Here is a 17,664-nt window from a genome sequence, read left to right as displayed (position 1 = left end):
TTCACATGTGCCATTACCTCTGATCAAACCCTCTTTACTAATGAAAAGAAAAACACTGGGGTCTAATTGTTGCTTTCAAAACAACGTCAGTAGTCCAGAATTGTGTCACAGGACTGTGCGTCAGGAGGATTTTCCAGTTCTCGGTGTGTGTGGAAATTTGATGATTGTCTGCCATTGTCACCTGGGGTTGGACATACGTGTTAAACCTGCACATCTGGTTCTGTTCACATGATGGCCTTTCAGCTTCTTATAAATCACAGCACTGAACAGAGACAAACACACACGAGAGGAATACACAAAGAAACAGTCATGTTGTACATTGTGGGGGTAAGTTTACCAGGTTTTTACATTATCACCATGTTTGAATGCTTGTGTTTGCTGTGTGATACATTGAATCTACAGTTCAATTAAATATACATGCAGTATTTTAGGGCACACCAGCTCTATCAACCACAAAGGCTTGTTTAGAATTCTAATGTAAACAAAAATTATATATATTTTTTATGTTTTATATATATATACATATATGTATGTATGTTATTACATTTGAAATTCTATTAACAAAAAAAAAAAACAGTTCTTTTAATTTGTAACAATATTTCACAATATGCAGTTTGTATTGTATTTTTGATTCAATAAATGCAGCCTTTGGGAGTATTAAACATTCAAGTCTAGAGTGTGTCATTTGTACTGTTTCTCTTTTATTTATACAGTTTTCTTCCATTTGTATCTTTTTGCAAACATGTTTTTTTCTGAATTCCTCATGAAAATTCAAATGTTTCTTTCTACAGATTGCTTTGGGGCTTATTGTCATCATCCAGTGCATGTCACATGGTCTGAGTCAGGTGAGAAGAACAGTTTAAAGATGTTTTTAAAACTGGTTAATCTGGACGTAATGGTCAACAGCAAATTATACACGATTATCTTGCTATTACATCTATTGTTGGGACAATAGACTAGTCAGAAGAGAAAAATATATGACAAAAGCAGGTGGAGAGGGAGTTGACACTTACATAATGCTGATGTTATGTGTTAGTTTGGTTTTTGTACTATCTGCAGTTCAAGAAGAGTCTTGGAACTGCATTAAAGCAATAAATACAGCAGTAATTTTTTTTTTATGTTTTAATGCTGCTGTTTTGCTCAAAAGCGGGTTGAATGTTGTCTTACATGTTTATTGACTGTATTGTCTCCAAAACAGATACATGCCAAAGTTGGGAATGCCTTCCAAGAAAAAAATATACTTTACATAAACAAGGTAGTTGGCTATACTGTATATGTGAAAATATATCTCTTACTGCTGACTGAAGGATCACATTGATATCTGATTGTTTTCCTGCAGTGGAGAATGAATGATCAGGAAGTTCACCTCATCGTTAAACTCCTCTCTGTTGGGCTGGTGGATGCAGATCCAAACACTCTGCACCATATAAAAGAATACAGAGATCTGAGAGGAAGTTCAACCTGAGAGGGGAAGAGTCATCCAAATGATTATGAGTTTCGCTCCCTGATCATTAACCCTGGTACAGGTTACTTCGGTTACTGGATCAAGGAAACATATGTGACATGGCAAAGACTGTTGTCCTCCCAAACCAAAAGACTGTGAAGCACTTCCTATGAAACGATATCCAAAACATCTGGATCATCTGTTCTGATAGACTCTGGTGAAATGGACAAAGAAGAAAGCACCCAATGGACAAAAAAGGAAGCACCAGTTCCCATGAAGAAGAACAATGTTTCTAACATTTGGATATGCATGCATTAAACATATTCCTACATGCACAATGTAAAGGAATTATTTGGCATTTCTAACCCAAAATACAAAGTTTCCAAAGACAAATCTGAAATTAACTGAAGCAATTCCGTTTTTAAGATATAAGCTATAATGTACAAACAGTTTAACAAAGTAATGTCGAGCTTTTTACAAATGTATAAAACTGCTACCTTAGTGAGAAATGTATTAAAATGTGTTTGAAATGTATTTTTATGCATTTATTTCATGCTGAGTTGACAATAAATGCATTTACATATTTATATGCTTATTAAAATACCCTGCAGTAGCACTACTGGTATACTAATCTGCTATATTTAAAGTGTGCTAAATTGGAACAACTAGCTTAATTTTGTACTTAATGCACTTTAATTGGGTGCAAGGAGCGCTGAATTCCAACTAAAGATATAATGAAGTATATTGAAACTATTGCAAGTATACTTTAGGCACATTTAAATACAGTGTATATCATGCATAAAAAGTCTTAATATTATTCAAATATCATACAATCCTCATCAGTAGTTGCATTAAAACCCATTTTAAGGTTAATATTAAGAAATGTGCATTGTGCACAAGTGCTCCAAATAAAGTTTAATTATAATTTTTTTATTAGTAAGTCTTGAGTATATATCAGTATATAAGTCAATAGATTTGAACTATATTTAGTATTAAATAAATATATTATTAATATATTATTATAATATATATTACTTTTTACAATAAATGTTAGAGGACAAGACACTCGCTTCATCATCAGTGCCAAAAATGTCTAATATGTCTAAAGTTCCCAGAAATGTCTGTAATATCAGATACATATTGCAGTTTCAAATTTACATTAGCAGAAGTGGTCACAAAAAAAAAAAAAAAAATTATATAATATATATATATACACACACACACACAGAAAACTATGATAATGCTAGTGTACTTATTACAAATGAGTGGCATCAGACATCTGCACTGACGCCACTCAAATCACTTGGAAATGATTCATATCAGATATTCATGAGGCCAGTTCACCAGAACACCTTTACAGGAATCATGTGTCATTATGTTCTTGTAAATTTTGGATGTTTTTTCCCTGTGAGAGTAAAACGGAAATGAATTAGTATATTGTTATTGGTTAACTATTTATATACTGTTGCTGCTACAACATTTCTCACAGATATTCCAAAAGATACAAATATATAATGAAATGAAACTCAGAAGCATGATTCTGCTCTGTTCTTACCCCAAACTTCATGGTTCAAAGTTTGTCCCAGTAAGTACAGCAGCGCCATCACAAGCATGTTAAAAAAGAAGAAGATGGTCAATACTGAGCTGCTGAACATCCCCAGTATAGGGTAAACCCAGATTCCCACCGTTAGATACACCCAAACAACCCTAAAAGAGAGGGAGAAACTGTATTAGTGTTGTTGGCAAATAGTTTCATAACTCGTCACCCACATAATCATAACTCACCATCCTAAGTAAGCAGCAGTAACAAATCCTAAAGCAGCCAAACCATTCTTTATTTTAGGATAGATATGTGGCTCCACCAGGATCTCACCAAACACGATTGGGAGAACAAGACTGTGCTATGAGTCAAGCATACAAAGTCACCGTATCAGTCAGTCTATGGATCAAAAGGTCAATTTAATTGTGAAGGAAGATTATTTAATTGACTTTTTTTTTTTTTTAAATGTATCATACATTATAGAGAACAAACCATAGCATGATTCATCCATGGAGGGAAGAGGTGGTCCATTGAAGCTGGATAGACCAGTTGTCGATCATAGGTAAAAATCAGCCAAAACAGCAGAACTACAAACTTAAAACAATTAAAATAAAAAATAACAATAATAATAAGATGCACACAATTGTAACTACTTATTAAAGCTTGAAGAACTGATATGTAGTCAATCGTATGCATTTCTTCTACTGTATATGCATTAACCACCAGTAGATGGTGCACATTCATTGGTTCCATTTCTATGCCTTTCTGTTAAATCTAAATGCCTAAATGTCTATCTACAAGCAGCATTTAATGGGTTCTGATGGACTCTGTTCAACAACAGTAAGTGAAGATATAGATCCACTTATCTTTGATTCTTGAAATATCCTATTTATTTGTATTGCTGTAGTTATTAACAAAAAGAGTACCAAACAATCACCATTGGACTACCATGGCAGCACTATGGTGTTCTTTTCAAGACATTTACGTGCTGCCACAGTACTTCTTATTTAATTTAATTTGTGCATACAAATTAGATTTGACAATGTATGGTTTGGTCTATTCTATTTTAAATCGGAAAACACAATAGAAATAATGATCCTAAGCAACACTTTTTCAGACCTCTGAACTGTGCTGTACACTCAGGGGGAAAAGATACAAAATCAGTATTTTTTAAAGGTCAGGTAGTACTTTTTACTCGTTAGATATCAGGCTAATATGTACCTTTAAGTTATTAATATTTACGTTTTGGAGTAAATATAAAAGTGTACTTTTTAAAAAGGCAGCGCCCCATGAAGCATGGAGCTTTAGATACTAATCTAATCTTTAGATCACTAGCACAATGCACTTTTCACACGTAAAGCATATTACATACACAAAACAGTACTGTTTATTAGCCTACATCAGTTTAGGCCCCTGTTTTCTATTATAGCAGGTAAAAAACAAACAAAAAAAAAACAGACTAACAAGTAATATCAAAACTTACCATTCCCACTGGAAACGCAAAGACAGAAAAGAGCAAGTCCTTGGAGAGGCACAGAAGTGACATTTTGGAGCCTTTCCCCACAGGCTTAAGGTCATTCACAGATGCCAGTCCAAAAAACACAAGCTGTAAGACCTGAGAAATGAAACATTTACATGCAACCTCCAGTAGTCTGTCTATCAGAACAATTTTAAAAGTGTCCTCACAAGGGTCAAACCTTACCAGGTTCAAAAATGTGAGGTATTTCCAGGGTCCGCCATAGACAAACATCCCAGGTGGTATATCTGAATTGCGTTTTGCATAAACAGACTGAATGACAAAGATATACCAGCCAAAAGCAACTATGTGGTACAATTTCTTCAACGTGCCAGTCATGTCTGCAGTCTCACAGTCTGTTGCTGAAATACAAATTTCATCAGCATGAACTGAGTTCTACATTCAGCTGCAGGAGGCTTTAAGAAATACCAGGGAACTCATTCAGATTTATGAGAATAAAGCTTACATTGAGAGATTAGCCTAAATTGACATGGTGTTATAAAAGTGCAAATACTCACAAAGGGCCTTGTGTCATACATATTAAGTATTTTTTCTTCACTGGAAGCTCAATTATTACACATTCTTATATCAAAGGCTAAAACAAAAACATATTCTGTAATTTGGTTTAAGCATAACTACATGGACATTTTTAGAGCATGACTCAAACCTGCTTGAGTAATTAAAGATTAGTGATGTCACATAAACACGCTTACATTTTTTTCTAAAGTTGATACTCACTACATATTTTCCATGTTGTAACATGGTTTATAGCCCCCTTAAACTGTCATCCTCTATCATGTTTCACCTGTTTTTTTTTCTGTTCCACAGAAGAAAGTCACATAGGTTTGGAATGACATGAAGGTAAATGCTAACAGAATTTTTATTTTTGAGTCAGCTATCAATTTGTTCCGAACACCCATAATGTACCAAAGGGCAATTATTACAGATTGGAAAAAAAACTGAGATTGTGTAAACTATTCTTTCATCAAAAGACTAATAAACACTTTTTTTTCTGTGTGATGAATTCTTTCCCACTAATCATTTTGTTTCACAACTTTTCTGACAAAAGCACATAATACGCTTGACTGAGATATTAATATTGGAAGAACATGCTCTAGTTTAATTTTAATTTATATCAGTGTAGTATTACTCATTTTGTTCTAAACAGAATTCAAACTTACAACTTTTGGAACAGGTGGGAACATGTAACAGACATTACTAGTTCACATGTATCTTATGAGAACCTCCATCAGAAACAGATGCAAGTTTTAATACTCTGACAAAGGTTGACAAACAGATTTCACAATTTAAATAAATCAATATTTCATTCCAAATTCATAATAGTGGACATTTTTGTATCGATTTGGTATACTAAGAAACTCCTTTTATTAAAAGATGCTGTAATCCTCTCATTAATACCTGGACTCAAAAACATGCTTTAGGAGTTTCCATTGTGCATCAACATAGACCAACTGAATGTATTTTACAGTGGCATATCTTTGGTTTACACAATCAACGGGTGGACTAGTAAACACTTTAATTAATCATCTAGTGGAATGTCCTTTTCTATTCTCTCGCCAGAACAAATATCTAGAAAAATTGCCCTTTTCCCTCCTCAAAGCATCATGTGATCATTTTGCTCCAGCTCCACTTTGTTCCATGTTTTCAGTTTCCTGCTGCTCACTGCTTCAAGTTCACTACATAACAATATGTGTGCCCAGTTACTGATCAACTGAAGTTCTTTCAGTGTTGGTTTTTAATATAAATGAAAAACATCTGGGCACAAAATACCTATATTAAAAAACAACAACAACAACAACAACAAAAACTTGCATGTATTGCAAACACGAACAATAGTCTGACCCTGTCAACATGTTGGAGCAGTATTAGAACAATGTTAGAGACGTTCAGAAAACCTGCTCCTTGCTCCTGGCAACATCATGCAACTCCTTCCCCACTCCATGGCTCATATGCTCTGTCTCTGGCAGCTCCATTTTCAGTGCACTCCTTGTTTTTGTTAGGTAAAAAACAACTCTCTATTTACAGTATTTGTAACAGATCATAATTTCTATATATATATATATATATATATATATATATATATATATATAACTCTCAATAACTACAACAGATTTAGAAATGTGTTTCACAGCTATATTATTTATATACACACTAAGAAATGCCTGCCCTATCAAAAGCTAAATCCAGATGGTAAAGTTCTTGTCACGCAGATCATCTGCATAGCTTGTTAAGCCCTGCAGGGATTTCCACTCTCAATATAGGCAGTACTCTTTGGTATAATCAGAAGTTATAAAACACTTCAATCCAAGTTTGTGCAGGTTCACAGTTATGAGGTACAGGAAGACTTTAAGAAAGGAAATATCTATCAAAATCCCTCTTATGGTTCATCAGTCGAGCCCCTCTTCCAATGGGTTAATTCATGAGGCCTGTGAAAACAATGAGTAATGTAAGGAAATGTAAATTTACATTTAAACACTAAACTTCAGTCTTTTGCATATTGTGCTTTTGGGCATTGAAACAATGCAACAGACGATATTTTCATAAATTTTGAAATTATATGTAAAAACCCCATAACATACTTCAAAACGGCTGTAGACCTTCCTTTCTTTACGCATTTGCGCCATCTTTTGTAGTAACATCTCCCGCTCTTCTGTTGTAGTCTTGGAGGACCAGGGCCTTCCTGAACAACTTGATAACAATTTATCTGCAGAGCTAACCACAGGCTTTTTGGCTTCATTGGGTGCAGTTAGAGTCTGCTTGGACAGGGAAGATCTGCTTTGGTTCTTTGCTGAAATTTGCTCTAGAAGAACTTTAGTGTCATCTCTAAGGTTGCTGCACGAGATAACATTTGCAGTAGATGTCTGATGGGCAGACTTAATCGATTTTGCATTCTCCGCAACAAAAGACTGGTTTTCTAAATTACTGTGAACAGTCAAATCTGATTTTTCTGACACCTCTGCAATTTTTGTCACAGTGTTCTCTACCTCTGGTGCTGTTTGTTTAATTTTATCAACCCTGTGAGTGTCTATTGCTGAAGTATCATGAGTTTGCGGTGTAATGGTGTCAGATTTCTGGGACTCATCTGTTTTCTCAGGCTTTGATGATAAGCTAGACTGTAATTGTGGTATTCCCTGAGTTGAGTTGATTTCATCAGAGGACAGGCAAGGTTCTGGTGAACCTTGAGTCTGAGTTGAGCTCAGCTCCATTGAATCAAGACTAGTTGAAGCACCATTGTCTGTGTCTTTTACTGTATAAATTACACATGCTTTTGTTTGGTTTAGTTCCACTTGGCTATCACAAAGTGTAATGGTATCAGATTGGGAATGTTCAGCTGGGGAACTTAAGTCCGTGATGACAGCATTTTGACATATGCTATTGTCTTTTTGAGTAATGTTAGCCTTTAGAACAGGTATTAGTTTGCTAAAGTCTTCGGATAAGTTATCTTTTTTCGCATTTACACAGTCCAATTTTGTTGCAGATATGTCTTGAAGGGATTCATTTTCTGTTTTAATAAGATGTTTGGAAGTATCGGTCTCCATTTTGGTGGGATTTGGAGAAAATTCACTTTCTGTTATAGTGATCTGCTGGGACAAGTCAGTCTCTGTTGGAATGAAAAGCTGAAAAGAGTCTGTGGCTGTTACAGTGTGTGTCTGGGAATAGTCTGTCTCTTTTGCAGCGGGCTGCTGGGAGGAGTCTGTCTCTGTTGCAAAAGACTGCTGGAAGCAGTCTGTGGTTGTTGCAGCAGGCTGCTGGGAAGAGTCTGTGTCTGAAGAGTCTGTGACTCTGACAGTGGGTTGTTGTGAAGAGTCTGTGTCTGTTATAGTGGAATGCTGAGAAGAGTATGTGACTGCTGCAGTGGCCTCAGGGGCAGAATCTGTTTCTGCTGCAGTGGATATCTGGGAGGAGTCTGTGTCTGCTGCAGTAGGCTCTGGAGAAGAGTCTACCTCTGTTGCAATGGGCTGCTGGGAAGAGTCTGTGTCTTTTGCAGTTGACTCTTGGGAATAGTCTACTTCTGTTGCAATTGGCTGATGGGAAGAGTCTGTGCCTGCTGAAGTGGAGTTCTGGGAGGAGTTTGTGTCTGCTGCAGTGGGCTGCTGGGAAGAGACTGTGTTTGAAGAGTCTGTGTCTTTTACAGTAGAATGCTGAGAAGAGTCTGTGACTGTTGCTGTGGGCTCAGAGGAATAATCTGTCTCTGTTGCAGAGGGCTGCTGAGAAGAGTATGTGACTGTTGAAGTGGCCTCAGGGGCAGAATCTGTTTCTGCTGCAGTGGACATCTGGGAGGAGTTTGTGTCTTTTGCAGTGGACTCTTGGGAAGAGTCTACCTCTGTTGCAATGGGCTGCTGGAAAGAGTTTGTGTCTTTTGCAGTGGACTTTTGGGAAGAGTCTACCTCTGTTGCAGAGGGCTGCTGGGAAGAGTATGTGCCTGCTGAAGTCAACTTCTGGGAGGAGTATGTGTATGCTGCAGTGGGCTGCTGGAATGAGTCTGTGACTGTTGCAGTGGGTAGCTGAGATGAGTCTGTGCCTGAAGAGTCTGGGACCGTTATAGTGGCCTCAGGGGAATAATCTGTCTCTGTTGCAGAGGGCTGCTGGGAAGAGTCTGTGACTGTTGAAGTGGCCTCAGGGAGAGAATCTGTTTCTGCTGCAGTGAACATCTGGGAGGAGTTTGTGTCTTTTGCAGTGGACTCTTGGGAAGAGTCTACCTCTGTTGCAATGGGCTGCTGGAAAGAGTTTGTGTCTTTTGCAGTGGACTCTTGGGAGGAGTCTACCTCTGTTGCAGTGGGCTGCTGGAAAGAGTCTGTGTCTGAAGAGCCTGTGAATGTTGCAGTAGGTAGCTGAGATGAGTCTGTGCCTGAAGAGTCTGTGACTGTTATAGTGGCCTGCTGGAAAGAGTCTGTGTCTGAAGAGTCTTTGACTGGTCCAGTGGGCTGCTGGGAGGAGTCTTTGTCTGCTGCAGCTGACATCTTGGAAGAGCCTATCTCTGTTGGAGTGGGCTGCTGGGAAGAGTCTGTGTCTGAAGAGTCTGTGTCTGCTGCAGTTGTCTCTCTGGAAGAGTCTATCTTTGCTGCAGTGGGCTGCTGGGAAGAGTCTGTGTCTGAAGAGTTTGTGACTGCTGAGGTGGGCTGCTGGAAAGAGTCTGTGTCTGAAGAGTCTGTGACTGTTGCAGTGGGCTGCTTGCAACAGTCTGTGTCTGAAGAGTTTGTGCCTGTTGAAGTGGACTTCTGGGAGGAGTCTTTGTCTGCTGCAGCCAGCTTTTTGGAAGAACATGTCTCTGTTGCAGCGGGCTGCTGGGAAGAGTCTGTGACTGTTGCAGTGGGCTGCTGGGAACAGTCTGTGACCGTTACAGTGGGCTGCTGAGAAGATTCAGTGTCTGAAGAGTCTGTAACTGTTGCAGTGGGCTGCTGGGAACAGTCTGTGTCTGAAGAGTCTGTGACTGTTGCAGTAGGCTGCTTGGAACAGTCTGTGTCTGAAGAGTCTGTGACTGTTATAATGGGCTGCTGGGAAGAGTCTGTGTCTGAAGAGTCTGTGATTATTCCAGTGGGCTGCTGAGAAGAGTCTGTGTCTGAAGAGTCTGTGATTATTCCAGTGGGCTGCTGAGAACAGTCTGTGTCTGAAGAGTCTGTGACTGTTATAATGGGCTGCTGGGAACAGTCTATGTCTGAAGAGTCTGTGACTGTTACAATGGGCTGCTGAGAAGAGTCTGTATCTGAAGAGTCTGTGACTGTTGCAGTAGGCTGCTGGGAACAGTCTGTGTCTGAAGAGTCTGTGACTGTTATAATGGGCTGCTGGGAAGAGTCTGTGTCTGAAGAGTCTGTGATTATTCCAGTGGGCTGCTGAGAAGAGTCTGTGTCTGAAGAGTCTATGACCATTGCAGTAGGCTGCTGGGAACAGTCTGTGTCTGAAGAGTCTGTGACTGTTATAATGGGCTGCTGGGAAGAGTCTGTGTCTGAAGAGTCTGTGATTATTCCAGTGGGCTGCTGGGAACAGTCTGTGTCTGAAGAGTCTATGACTGTTGCAGTGGGCTGCTGGGGACAGTCTGTGTCTGAAGAGTCTGTGACTGTTGCAGTGGGCTGTTGGGAACAGTCTGTGTCTGAAGAGTCTGTGACCATTACAAAAGGCTGCTGAGAAGAGTCTTTGTCTGAAGAGTCTGTGCCTATTGAAGTGGACTTCTGGGAGCAGTTTTTGTCTGCTGCAGACGGCTTCCTGGAAGAGCCTATCTCTGTTACAGTGGGCTGCTGGGAAGAGTCTGTGACTTTTAAAGTGGGCTCTGGGGAGGAGTCTGTGACTGTTGCAGTGTGCTGCTGGGAAGAGTCTGAGATTGTTATAGTTGACTGCTGGGTAGAAGCTGTGGTTGTGGCAATGGGCTGTTGAGAAGCGCCTGCTCCCAATAAAGGTAACTGTTTGAAAGGTTCTGTGGAAAGGTCACTTTTTGTTGAAGTGTGGTACTGGGGAGTGTCTGCCTCTGATGCACTAAACTCTTTGATGGTGTCTACCATTGATGCAGTGGACTGCTGAGAACTGTCTGTCTCCATTCCGATAGGCTTTTGAGAAGAGTCTATCTCCTTTGCAATGGGTTGCTGACAAGAATCTGTGGCTGTCACAGTGGGCTGCTGGGAGGAGTCAATCTCCATTGCACTGGAATGTTTTGAAGAGGTTGCAGCAGAATCATTTAGCTGCATGCAGTGTTGTGTACCTGAAGCAGTAGGTTTAAGGGAATGTTTACTTTCTTTTGCCACACGGTTTTGCATAGAGTCTTCCACAGATGCAGCAGACATCTGAGAATAGTCCTTCTCTGGCGCAGTGTGGTGTTCTGAAGTGTCTGCCCCCACTTCTCGGGGATGTTTGGAAAAGTCTGAGGATACTGCAGAGTACTGTTGGGATGATTTATTTCTTGCTGTAGTAGGGCCTATCTGCACTGCAGTGTGTTTTTCAGAGTCTTCGCTTTCTGCTCCACTGGATCGTTTGCAATAGTCCGTCCTAGTCTTAATGGGGGACTGAGAAGAGTCTTCTCCTGTCTCAGTAGGCTGTTGAGAGGAGGCTGATTTAATTGTAGTGAAGTTGTACGATGTTTCAATTTCTGCTGCAGTTGGCTGTTGGAAACAATCAGTTTCTTTTGTTATAGGGACGTTTTGTGAAGTTCTACATTCTGCAGAAATGGGGTGCAGGGACAATTCTTTCCTCACTCCAGTGGGCTGTTGAAAACAGTCTGTTTTAGATGCAGGAGTGTGTTGAGAATGGTCTGCCTCTGTTGAAGAAACATTTTGTAAAGATTCACATTCTGTGGTATTGGGTGGTATGGAAGAGTCTGCTTCCATTGGAGTATGCTGTTGAGAAGAGTTTTCCTCTGTTGCAGAGTGGTGTTGGGAATGCATATTTTCTGCTGTAGATGGTTCAGACCCTACTGCGGTGAAGTGTCTAGAAAAATCTGCACCAGTTTCCTTAAGGTGTTGAGAAGAGTCTGCCTTCATTGCAGTGGGGTGTTCGGTGGAACTAATTCCAGTTGTAGAAATTGCTGGGGAGGGAACGGTGTCTTTGTGGTCATTTTTTGAAGCTACACCAGTATCTACAATTGCAAGGTTTGCTACTGAATTAGAATCAAGAGACAAAGTATCAGGACATGTGCTAGAAATTTTGGGTAGGCTCTGTGCAAGAATTTGGGAGTCTTTTGCAGATAGACTTCCCTCATTTGGAGTGGTGCTTAGTGGTGACACACACTTTGTCTGTGGTAACTTTACAGGCAGACAACTCTCAGTCAGAAAGGCATGGGAGGGATCTGTTTCTTTAGGAATATGATATTGGGTGAGACCAGATTCTTTTGAGATAGTATCTAATGCAACAGACTCTACTTGATTTTCTAAGACACAGAGAGGCTTTTGTGAAACAATCTTTAAAATGGGGGGTGTCTGGTTAGTTACTGTTCTTACCCCTTCAACAGATTTTAGAGCTTGATCAATGTCTCCCTTGAAATTTTTTAAAGTTGAGCCAGACTCTTCTGCAAGTTTTTTCTTAAATCTAATTTTTTCAGCATCAGTGGCTCTATGTAGGATGTCTTTACTCGATTCCTCACATCTGATGTCTTTATAAGTTTCTTTGATCTCTGTTACTGCGGCAGGGGTATTTTTTGACTTGAGTGAAGTTTCTGGGGTTTTGAAGACAGGCTCTTTTTTATCTGCATCTGTAGCTAAAGGTTTCTCTGGTAGATTAAACTTCTGGGTGGCTTTCATCGGATTGCTCTGAGAAGCCTTTGCTGCTGCAAGTTTGCGTTTGGCTGCTAACTCTTTGAAATACCTCAGTCTATAGTCAGGGTCATTCATATCTATGAAAGAAGATTGCTTTTGCAATAAATTAGATGGACATCCATCCCTTTGGCTATTTTTTTCAGGAACTGTTTGAGGCAGCCCTTTTTCTTGCAGATTACCCTTTAATGAATTCTTTTGAATATTTTGGCAGGTTTCAACCTTATCTACATCAGAATTTTCAACCATTTTGTTCAGAGGTTGTGCAGACTCTGAGGTGGAGTTATCAAATGTGGCTGACTTTACAAAATTGCTCCACTGAAATGGTTGAAATGGAGAACCAGTCCTCCTTTTATCTAACATTTGTGTCACACGAGCTGAAAGTTTTGAAGCTTCATCCCCATCTTTTTCTCCAGCAGTATCTTTCATCTCTTCTGATGTATGCAGCTCCAGATTTGAACTGAATATCAGTGAGTGTCTTAGTCTGGAACTCCTCTGGACAGGTCGGTTGGGTTTCCTTTTGAGGAACTCTTCATTTATCCGGTTAGTCTCTTTAGGTTCTCTTTTCTGCGTCTCCTCTGCTTTGTCACCCTCAGTGGTGCAAGAAGACTCTGAAGTTGATGCTGGTGTTGTTTTGATATTTATCTGTGATAAATCGGATGGAGGATTAACTAAACTGTCAGGCACAATAGAATCATTTTGAATTTGAACAAACGTGGGTTTTTCCCTAGGTGAAGGTATCCTATTAAACTCTCTATTTCCTGGTCTAATTTCACCAAGTATGGGGCCACAAAGAGCTTCCTGTGGAAAGCATGGAATGTCATCAAATGCAGTGGATCCTTCAAGTTCAGCTAAATCCAGCTCTCCTGCATCATCATTTGCACTGAGGTATGAGCTGATCCTCCAGTCCCGCAGGCCTTGCTTTTGACTCGCATCCTGTGGTTTGCGGTTTACATTGAGGAAACGTTTATATTCTGGTGGGTTTGGTTGTGTTGGGGAGGTCTGGCATGTATAAGAATGTCCCATGCTATGTCTCTTGAGATTGGACTGCATATGTGGTAATTCATTTCTTGGACCATGTTCTTCCTCCATAGCAGTTTGAGACTGCAGGTATCTTTGAATATGGTCATAAGCTCCAGGTGTTTCAGCATCATCTCCCTCATGAGGGTAGACAGGCCCTGATAACTGATCGATGTGTTGGTCTTGGTCTCTAAACCTTCCATACATGTCATAACCAGATTGTAATCCAGCTCCCTGGTAAATATGTGGTTCCCTTGCAAAGTGGCCGCCCTGTGGCACTGCCCCCTCCATGTACTGGTTAACTCTTATTGTTGGATGGTTTTGAGGAGGCATGTATTCATAGTCAGGTATATTTCCGTAGCTATGTCTTTTGAAGCCAAGCGTTTTATTTGGTCCTCTTATTTGCCTTTCATGTTCTATAAATTGATGGTCCCCTCTATATTGATGGGCAGCAGACAGGGTCATGTGCCTCGGAATAGGGGGATTCGCTTCTGTTGCACTGTGGATTGATTCACTTCTAAAGGGTAACATTTTGTAACCCAATTTCAAATGATCTTCTGTTGTTCGTCCAGCCCATTCCATGCCCATAGTTGGATATTGTCTGTTAAACATGTGGGTCTTTTCTGTGTTGTAGTCACTTTCAGGTTCACCACTATAGTGTGGCATATTTGCCAAAACATTTTCAACAACCAGTGGCTCTGAATGGGCATAGAGAATCCGAAACTCTTCATCAAAGGTGGTTACAAGCTGTCCCAGAAATAGATGAGCAAGACAGCGATGTATCTTCTCAAAAGACCACATGAAGCTGCAACACAGAGTGAGAAAATAAACACACTCAACACATATTAAATGACCACACCAAAAAAACATATATAGTATTTTTATGGTTTGCGATTAACTGTCAAAAGATAAAATGTACTTACCTATAGTTACCACTTAAAACAGCTCTGCAGTCTACCAAAATAAAACGATCCATCATCTGACCTTTAAAGGTCTTTCCTGTTCTGCAGTAATAGGTACTACCAGACACAGTTCTTACCCGCATGAACTGCAAGTGAAAAGTACATAAATTAATTTGTACTAATTTAAAACAACCAAATATTAAGTGTCTTTTAAAGTGTACCATCTAATGGTAAAAACAGTAAAGTCTTAATAATGCTCATATATATTGTTCATACACACCTATGAAAATGTGAGATAAACACCTTTGAAAAGTACCTACTTTTAATTCATCCAGATTGACCCTACAGTTGTTCACCATCGCAACAAAATGGTGAGCATTCAGTTCATCAAGAAGAACATAAACAGCCACACCACGTGCCGCTGCACCAAGGATATCAGCAAAGATGTCAACATCTGTAAACATATCCATCACCACAGCAATAACCTAGAACAAGAAATAAAAAATATATTCATCAAAGAAAAACATGCATTGCATGACATGATATCAGATATCAGTTTCATTTTTTGTTTTCTTTCTAGTTTTTTTGGGGTGGGGGGGTGGGGTTGCTTGTGAAGTGTCAACATATACGGTAAATGATAAAGAGGTCAATATCAGATGAAGAGAGGTGGAGGACAGGAAAGACTGTCTACTTTTATGTTTACTTAGACTTCGGCTTACCAGATTGTCAACAATGATGGCCCAGTCTGTTTTACATTAGTCAAAAGTTCATGAAAGAGAAACTGCCATATGAAACTCAAACTGCCTCAACTGTCAATTCAGTCTAACAAAAGACTATGTTGGAGAGAAAAAAAAGCCTTCAAAATATGCATGATACTTTTACAATACAGAGGCATACTGTGAATGGCATTACTCTAGGCAAAAGTGCATGTTTTTGTATACCATGCCATCATTGATCACACCAACTACTATTATGATATTACATATCTGGCATAAATTCAGCATTTTTCATTTAGCACCTTTAGGCAAACTGAGACAAGAAACTCAAATTAGTTGCAGTTGAATTAACTGGATGTTATGTCTAAATTGAAAGAAGTTAATTCAGTTGTGTTTGCCAATTAAACCAAAGTTCTCATTATATACTACAACCCTAATGAGAGCATAATAGCTGTCATTATGTCATGTTTAGAATGAAAGGCCAGCTGTGAAACTAGTGTGACCAGTTTGCTTTACAAAGCTCTTACTGCTCACTTGTGAACACAGAACCAAAGCGATTAAAATCAGTGAGCAATAAGGGAAGACAGTCTGTATTTACTGAGTTTTGTCATGCACTAATAATATCTTATTCCTGCACTTGAACAGCATGCAAAACTCACTTGTTGTGCATTCTTGATCATTCTGCGGACTTGCTCCTTGATACTGGGCATCTCAGGAACCGACGGGTTCACCAATGTAGTGACCTCAGTGGGTCCAACAAATCTGTATTGCTGTGGCCAGCCTAAGTCAAGGCTTGGAGCATCATGGTCTGAATGTACCGGCCAGTAAGTGTCAGAAGAGCCATCTACATCTTCAGCCATGTATCTCCTCTCTGGTTGGGTGGCGTGATGCGGAACCTGCACTATGTGTTTGATATACTCAATCTCTGAATGGGATAAGAAATCAACCACATCTGCTTCCTGAAGAAACCCATAGTAGCCCTCCAAGTCAGCTTCAACAAGGGCATCAATCGCCAATCGGTATTCCTCACGGTAATGAGGGGGCAGGTAGTTGGGGTCCAGGGGATTGTCCCCTGCAGAGGAGCACTGGGAACGATGAGCCATATCTGCACCAATGCAGACAGCATTAAGAGAATAATTAACACCAGAAAAATTGTAATGCACATTAAATCCATGTGAGGGCAACCACTCTGTTTTCTTCCACAGTTACATTAAACATGAATCAAACATGTGGCTGGGTTATTGTAAATGCACACATTTTATATAAACAAACAAAAATATGCTAGAAACATATAGAAATAATAAAAAGACTGCTCACATAAATGAAAACATGTAAGAAGCATTTGTTTCTCAGATTTTTTAAACATAAACCAATGTCTGTTTCAATTATGACATTGAGTAATTAAATGCTATTTATTTAGGCTATTTATAGTCACCCAGTGACATCCAAATCAATAAGAGTGAATGTTACTAAATTAATCTATAAATGCTGCAAAAACCCAGAAATCAAATGTTACATTTATATCCTAAAACTACAAATAAATGTAGTCATAACATCATACTATGATTTAAATTCATTAATTGACACCTTTTTTTCAAAAATAATTGTTAAAATGGGCACAATTTTGTTGTTTTATGTAGGCCTATTTATGATCAGTTATGGTGATTTATGGTCATTATGCATTTAAGGTAGAAATTGTAGTCATAATTGTATCCCCTTGTGTCTGAAGGGTTTAAATACGACATGGATATTATAAAACAGAAGAAAGAAATATCCATTTCATGTCTAAAGGAGACATTTAGGTAATTTTAGTTAACAGGTCAAGCAAAAATATCTCTGGACTTTCAAATTCTATTATTATATCAGACAAATATTACTTCAGCAGTAGAAAAATAAGTAATACTAAATTAATTTCAATGGCTCGAGTGAAGATCTCACATCTATTTCTTCAACAACCCCTGGGTGTGTCGCAACAACACAGAGAGAGAGAGACCACCATTTATGGGCTGAACTCGTCCATTTTTTTTTTCGCGTGTATTTATTTTAATACAAATCATCGGTTGATAACTTAATCACAAACATGTTTTCTTTCTCCTCGGAAACGACGCGAGATTTTGTAGACGCGAATCGTGAAGCCCTCCAAGTTTAGAAAACAGAGGCTACTGCCAAGCTACAGAAAAAGTAAAATTATGTACTCCAATGACGTGGTTAAGTTTCCTCACATAGATTTAAAGTCGACTTACCAATCTAAAGTGCAGTTTCCCTTAATTC

At 39.1% G+C, this 17,664-nt stretch overlaps 2 protein-coding genes across 5 annotated transcripts; both read right to left on the bottom strand.

Annotated features, from left to right (window-relative positions):
* Positions 1 to 681: 681 nt before the first annotated feature.
* On the bottom strand, positions 682 to 6,067 carry LOC127970564 (androgen-dependent TFPI-regulating protein). The gene is made up of 6 exons (XM_052573184.1): positions 4,687 to 6,067; positions 4,468 to 4,599; positions 3,477 to 3,578; positions 3,230 to 3,345; positions 3,000 to 3,151; positions 682 to 2,849 (listed from the first exon to the last, which is right to left on the bottom strand). Exons 1-6 carry the CDS (start codon positions 4,837 to 4,839, stop codon positions 2,818 to 2,820), a joined length of 687 nt encoding a protein of 228 aa, XP_052429144.1. The 5' UTR covers positions 4,840 to 6,067; the 3' UTR covers positions 682 to 2,817.
* Positions 6,068 to 6,221: 154 nt separating this feature from the next.
* LOC127970563 (serine-rich adhesin for platelets) lies at positions 6,222 to 16,502 on the bottom strand. 4 transcript variants are annotated; one of them, XM_052573181.1, is made up of 6 exons: positions 16,053 to 16,502; positions 14,998 to 15,162; positions 14,699 to 14,823; positions 9,288 to 14,580; positions 7,101 to 9,221; positions 6,222 to 6,947 (listed from the first exon to the last, which is right to left on the bottom strand). In XM_052573181.1, exons 1-6 carry the CDS (start codon positions 16,494 to 16,496, stop codon positions 6,939 to 6,941), a joined length of 8,157 nt encoding a protein of 2,718 aa, XP_052429141.1. In that variant the 5' UTR covers positions 16,497 to 16,502; the 3' UTR covers positions 6,222 to 6,938. The 4 variants fall into 4 exon arrangements, with proteins under 4 accessions (XP_052429141.1, XP_052429142.1, XP_052429143.1 ...); XM_052573182.1 differs by having other exon boundaries at positions 7,101 to 8,909; XM_052573183.1 differs by having other exon boundaries at positions 7,101 to 8,843.
* Positions 16,503 to 17,664: the final 1,162 nt, after the last annotated feature.

The sequence above is a fragment of the Carassius gibelio genome, chromosome B13 (genome assembly GCF_023724105.1).
Source record: "Carassius gibelio isolate Cgi1373 ecotype wild population from Czech Republic chromosome B13, carGib1.2-hapl.c, whole genome shotgun sequence".
NCBI lineage: Eukaryota > Metazoa > Chordata > Actinopteri > Cypriniformes > Cyprinidae > Carassius > Carassius gibelio.
The sequence above is the reverse complement of the archived record's forward strand: the minus strand, read 5'-3'. Positions and strand labels throughout refer to the sequence as shown.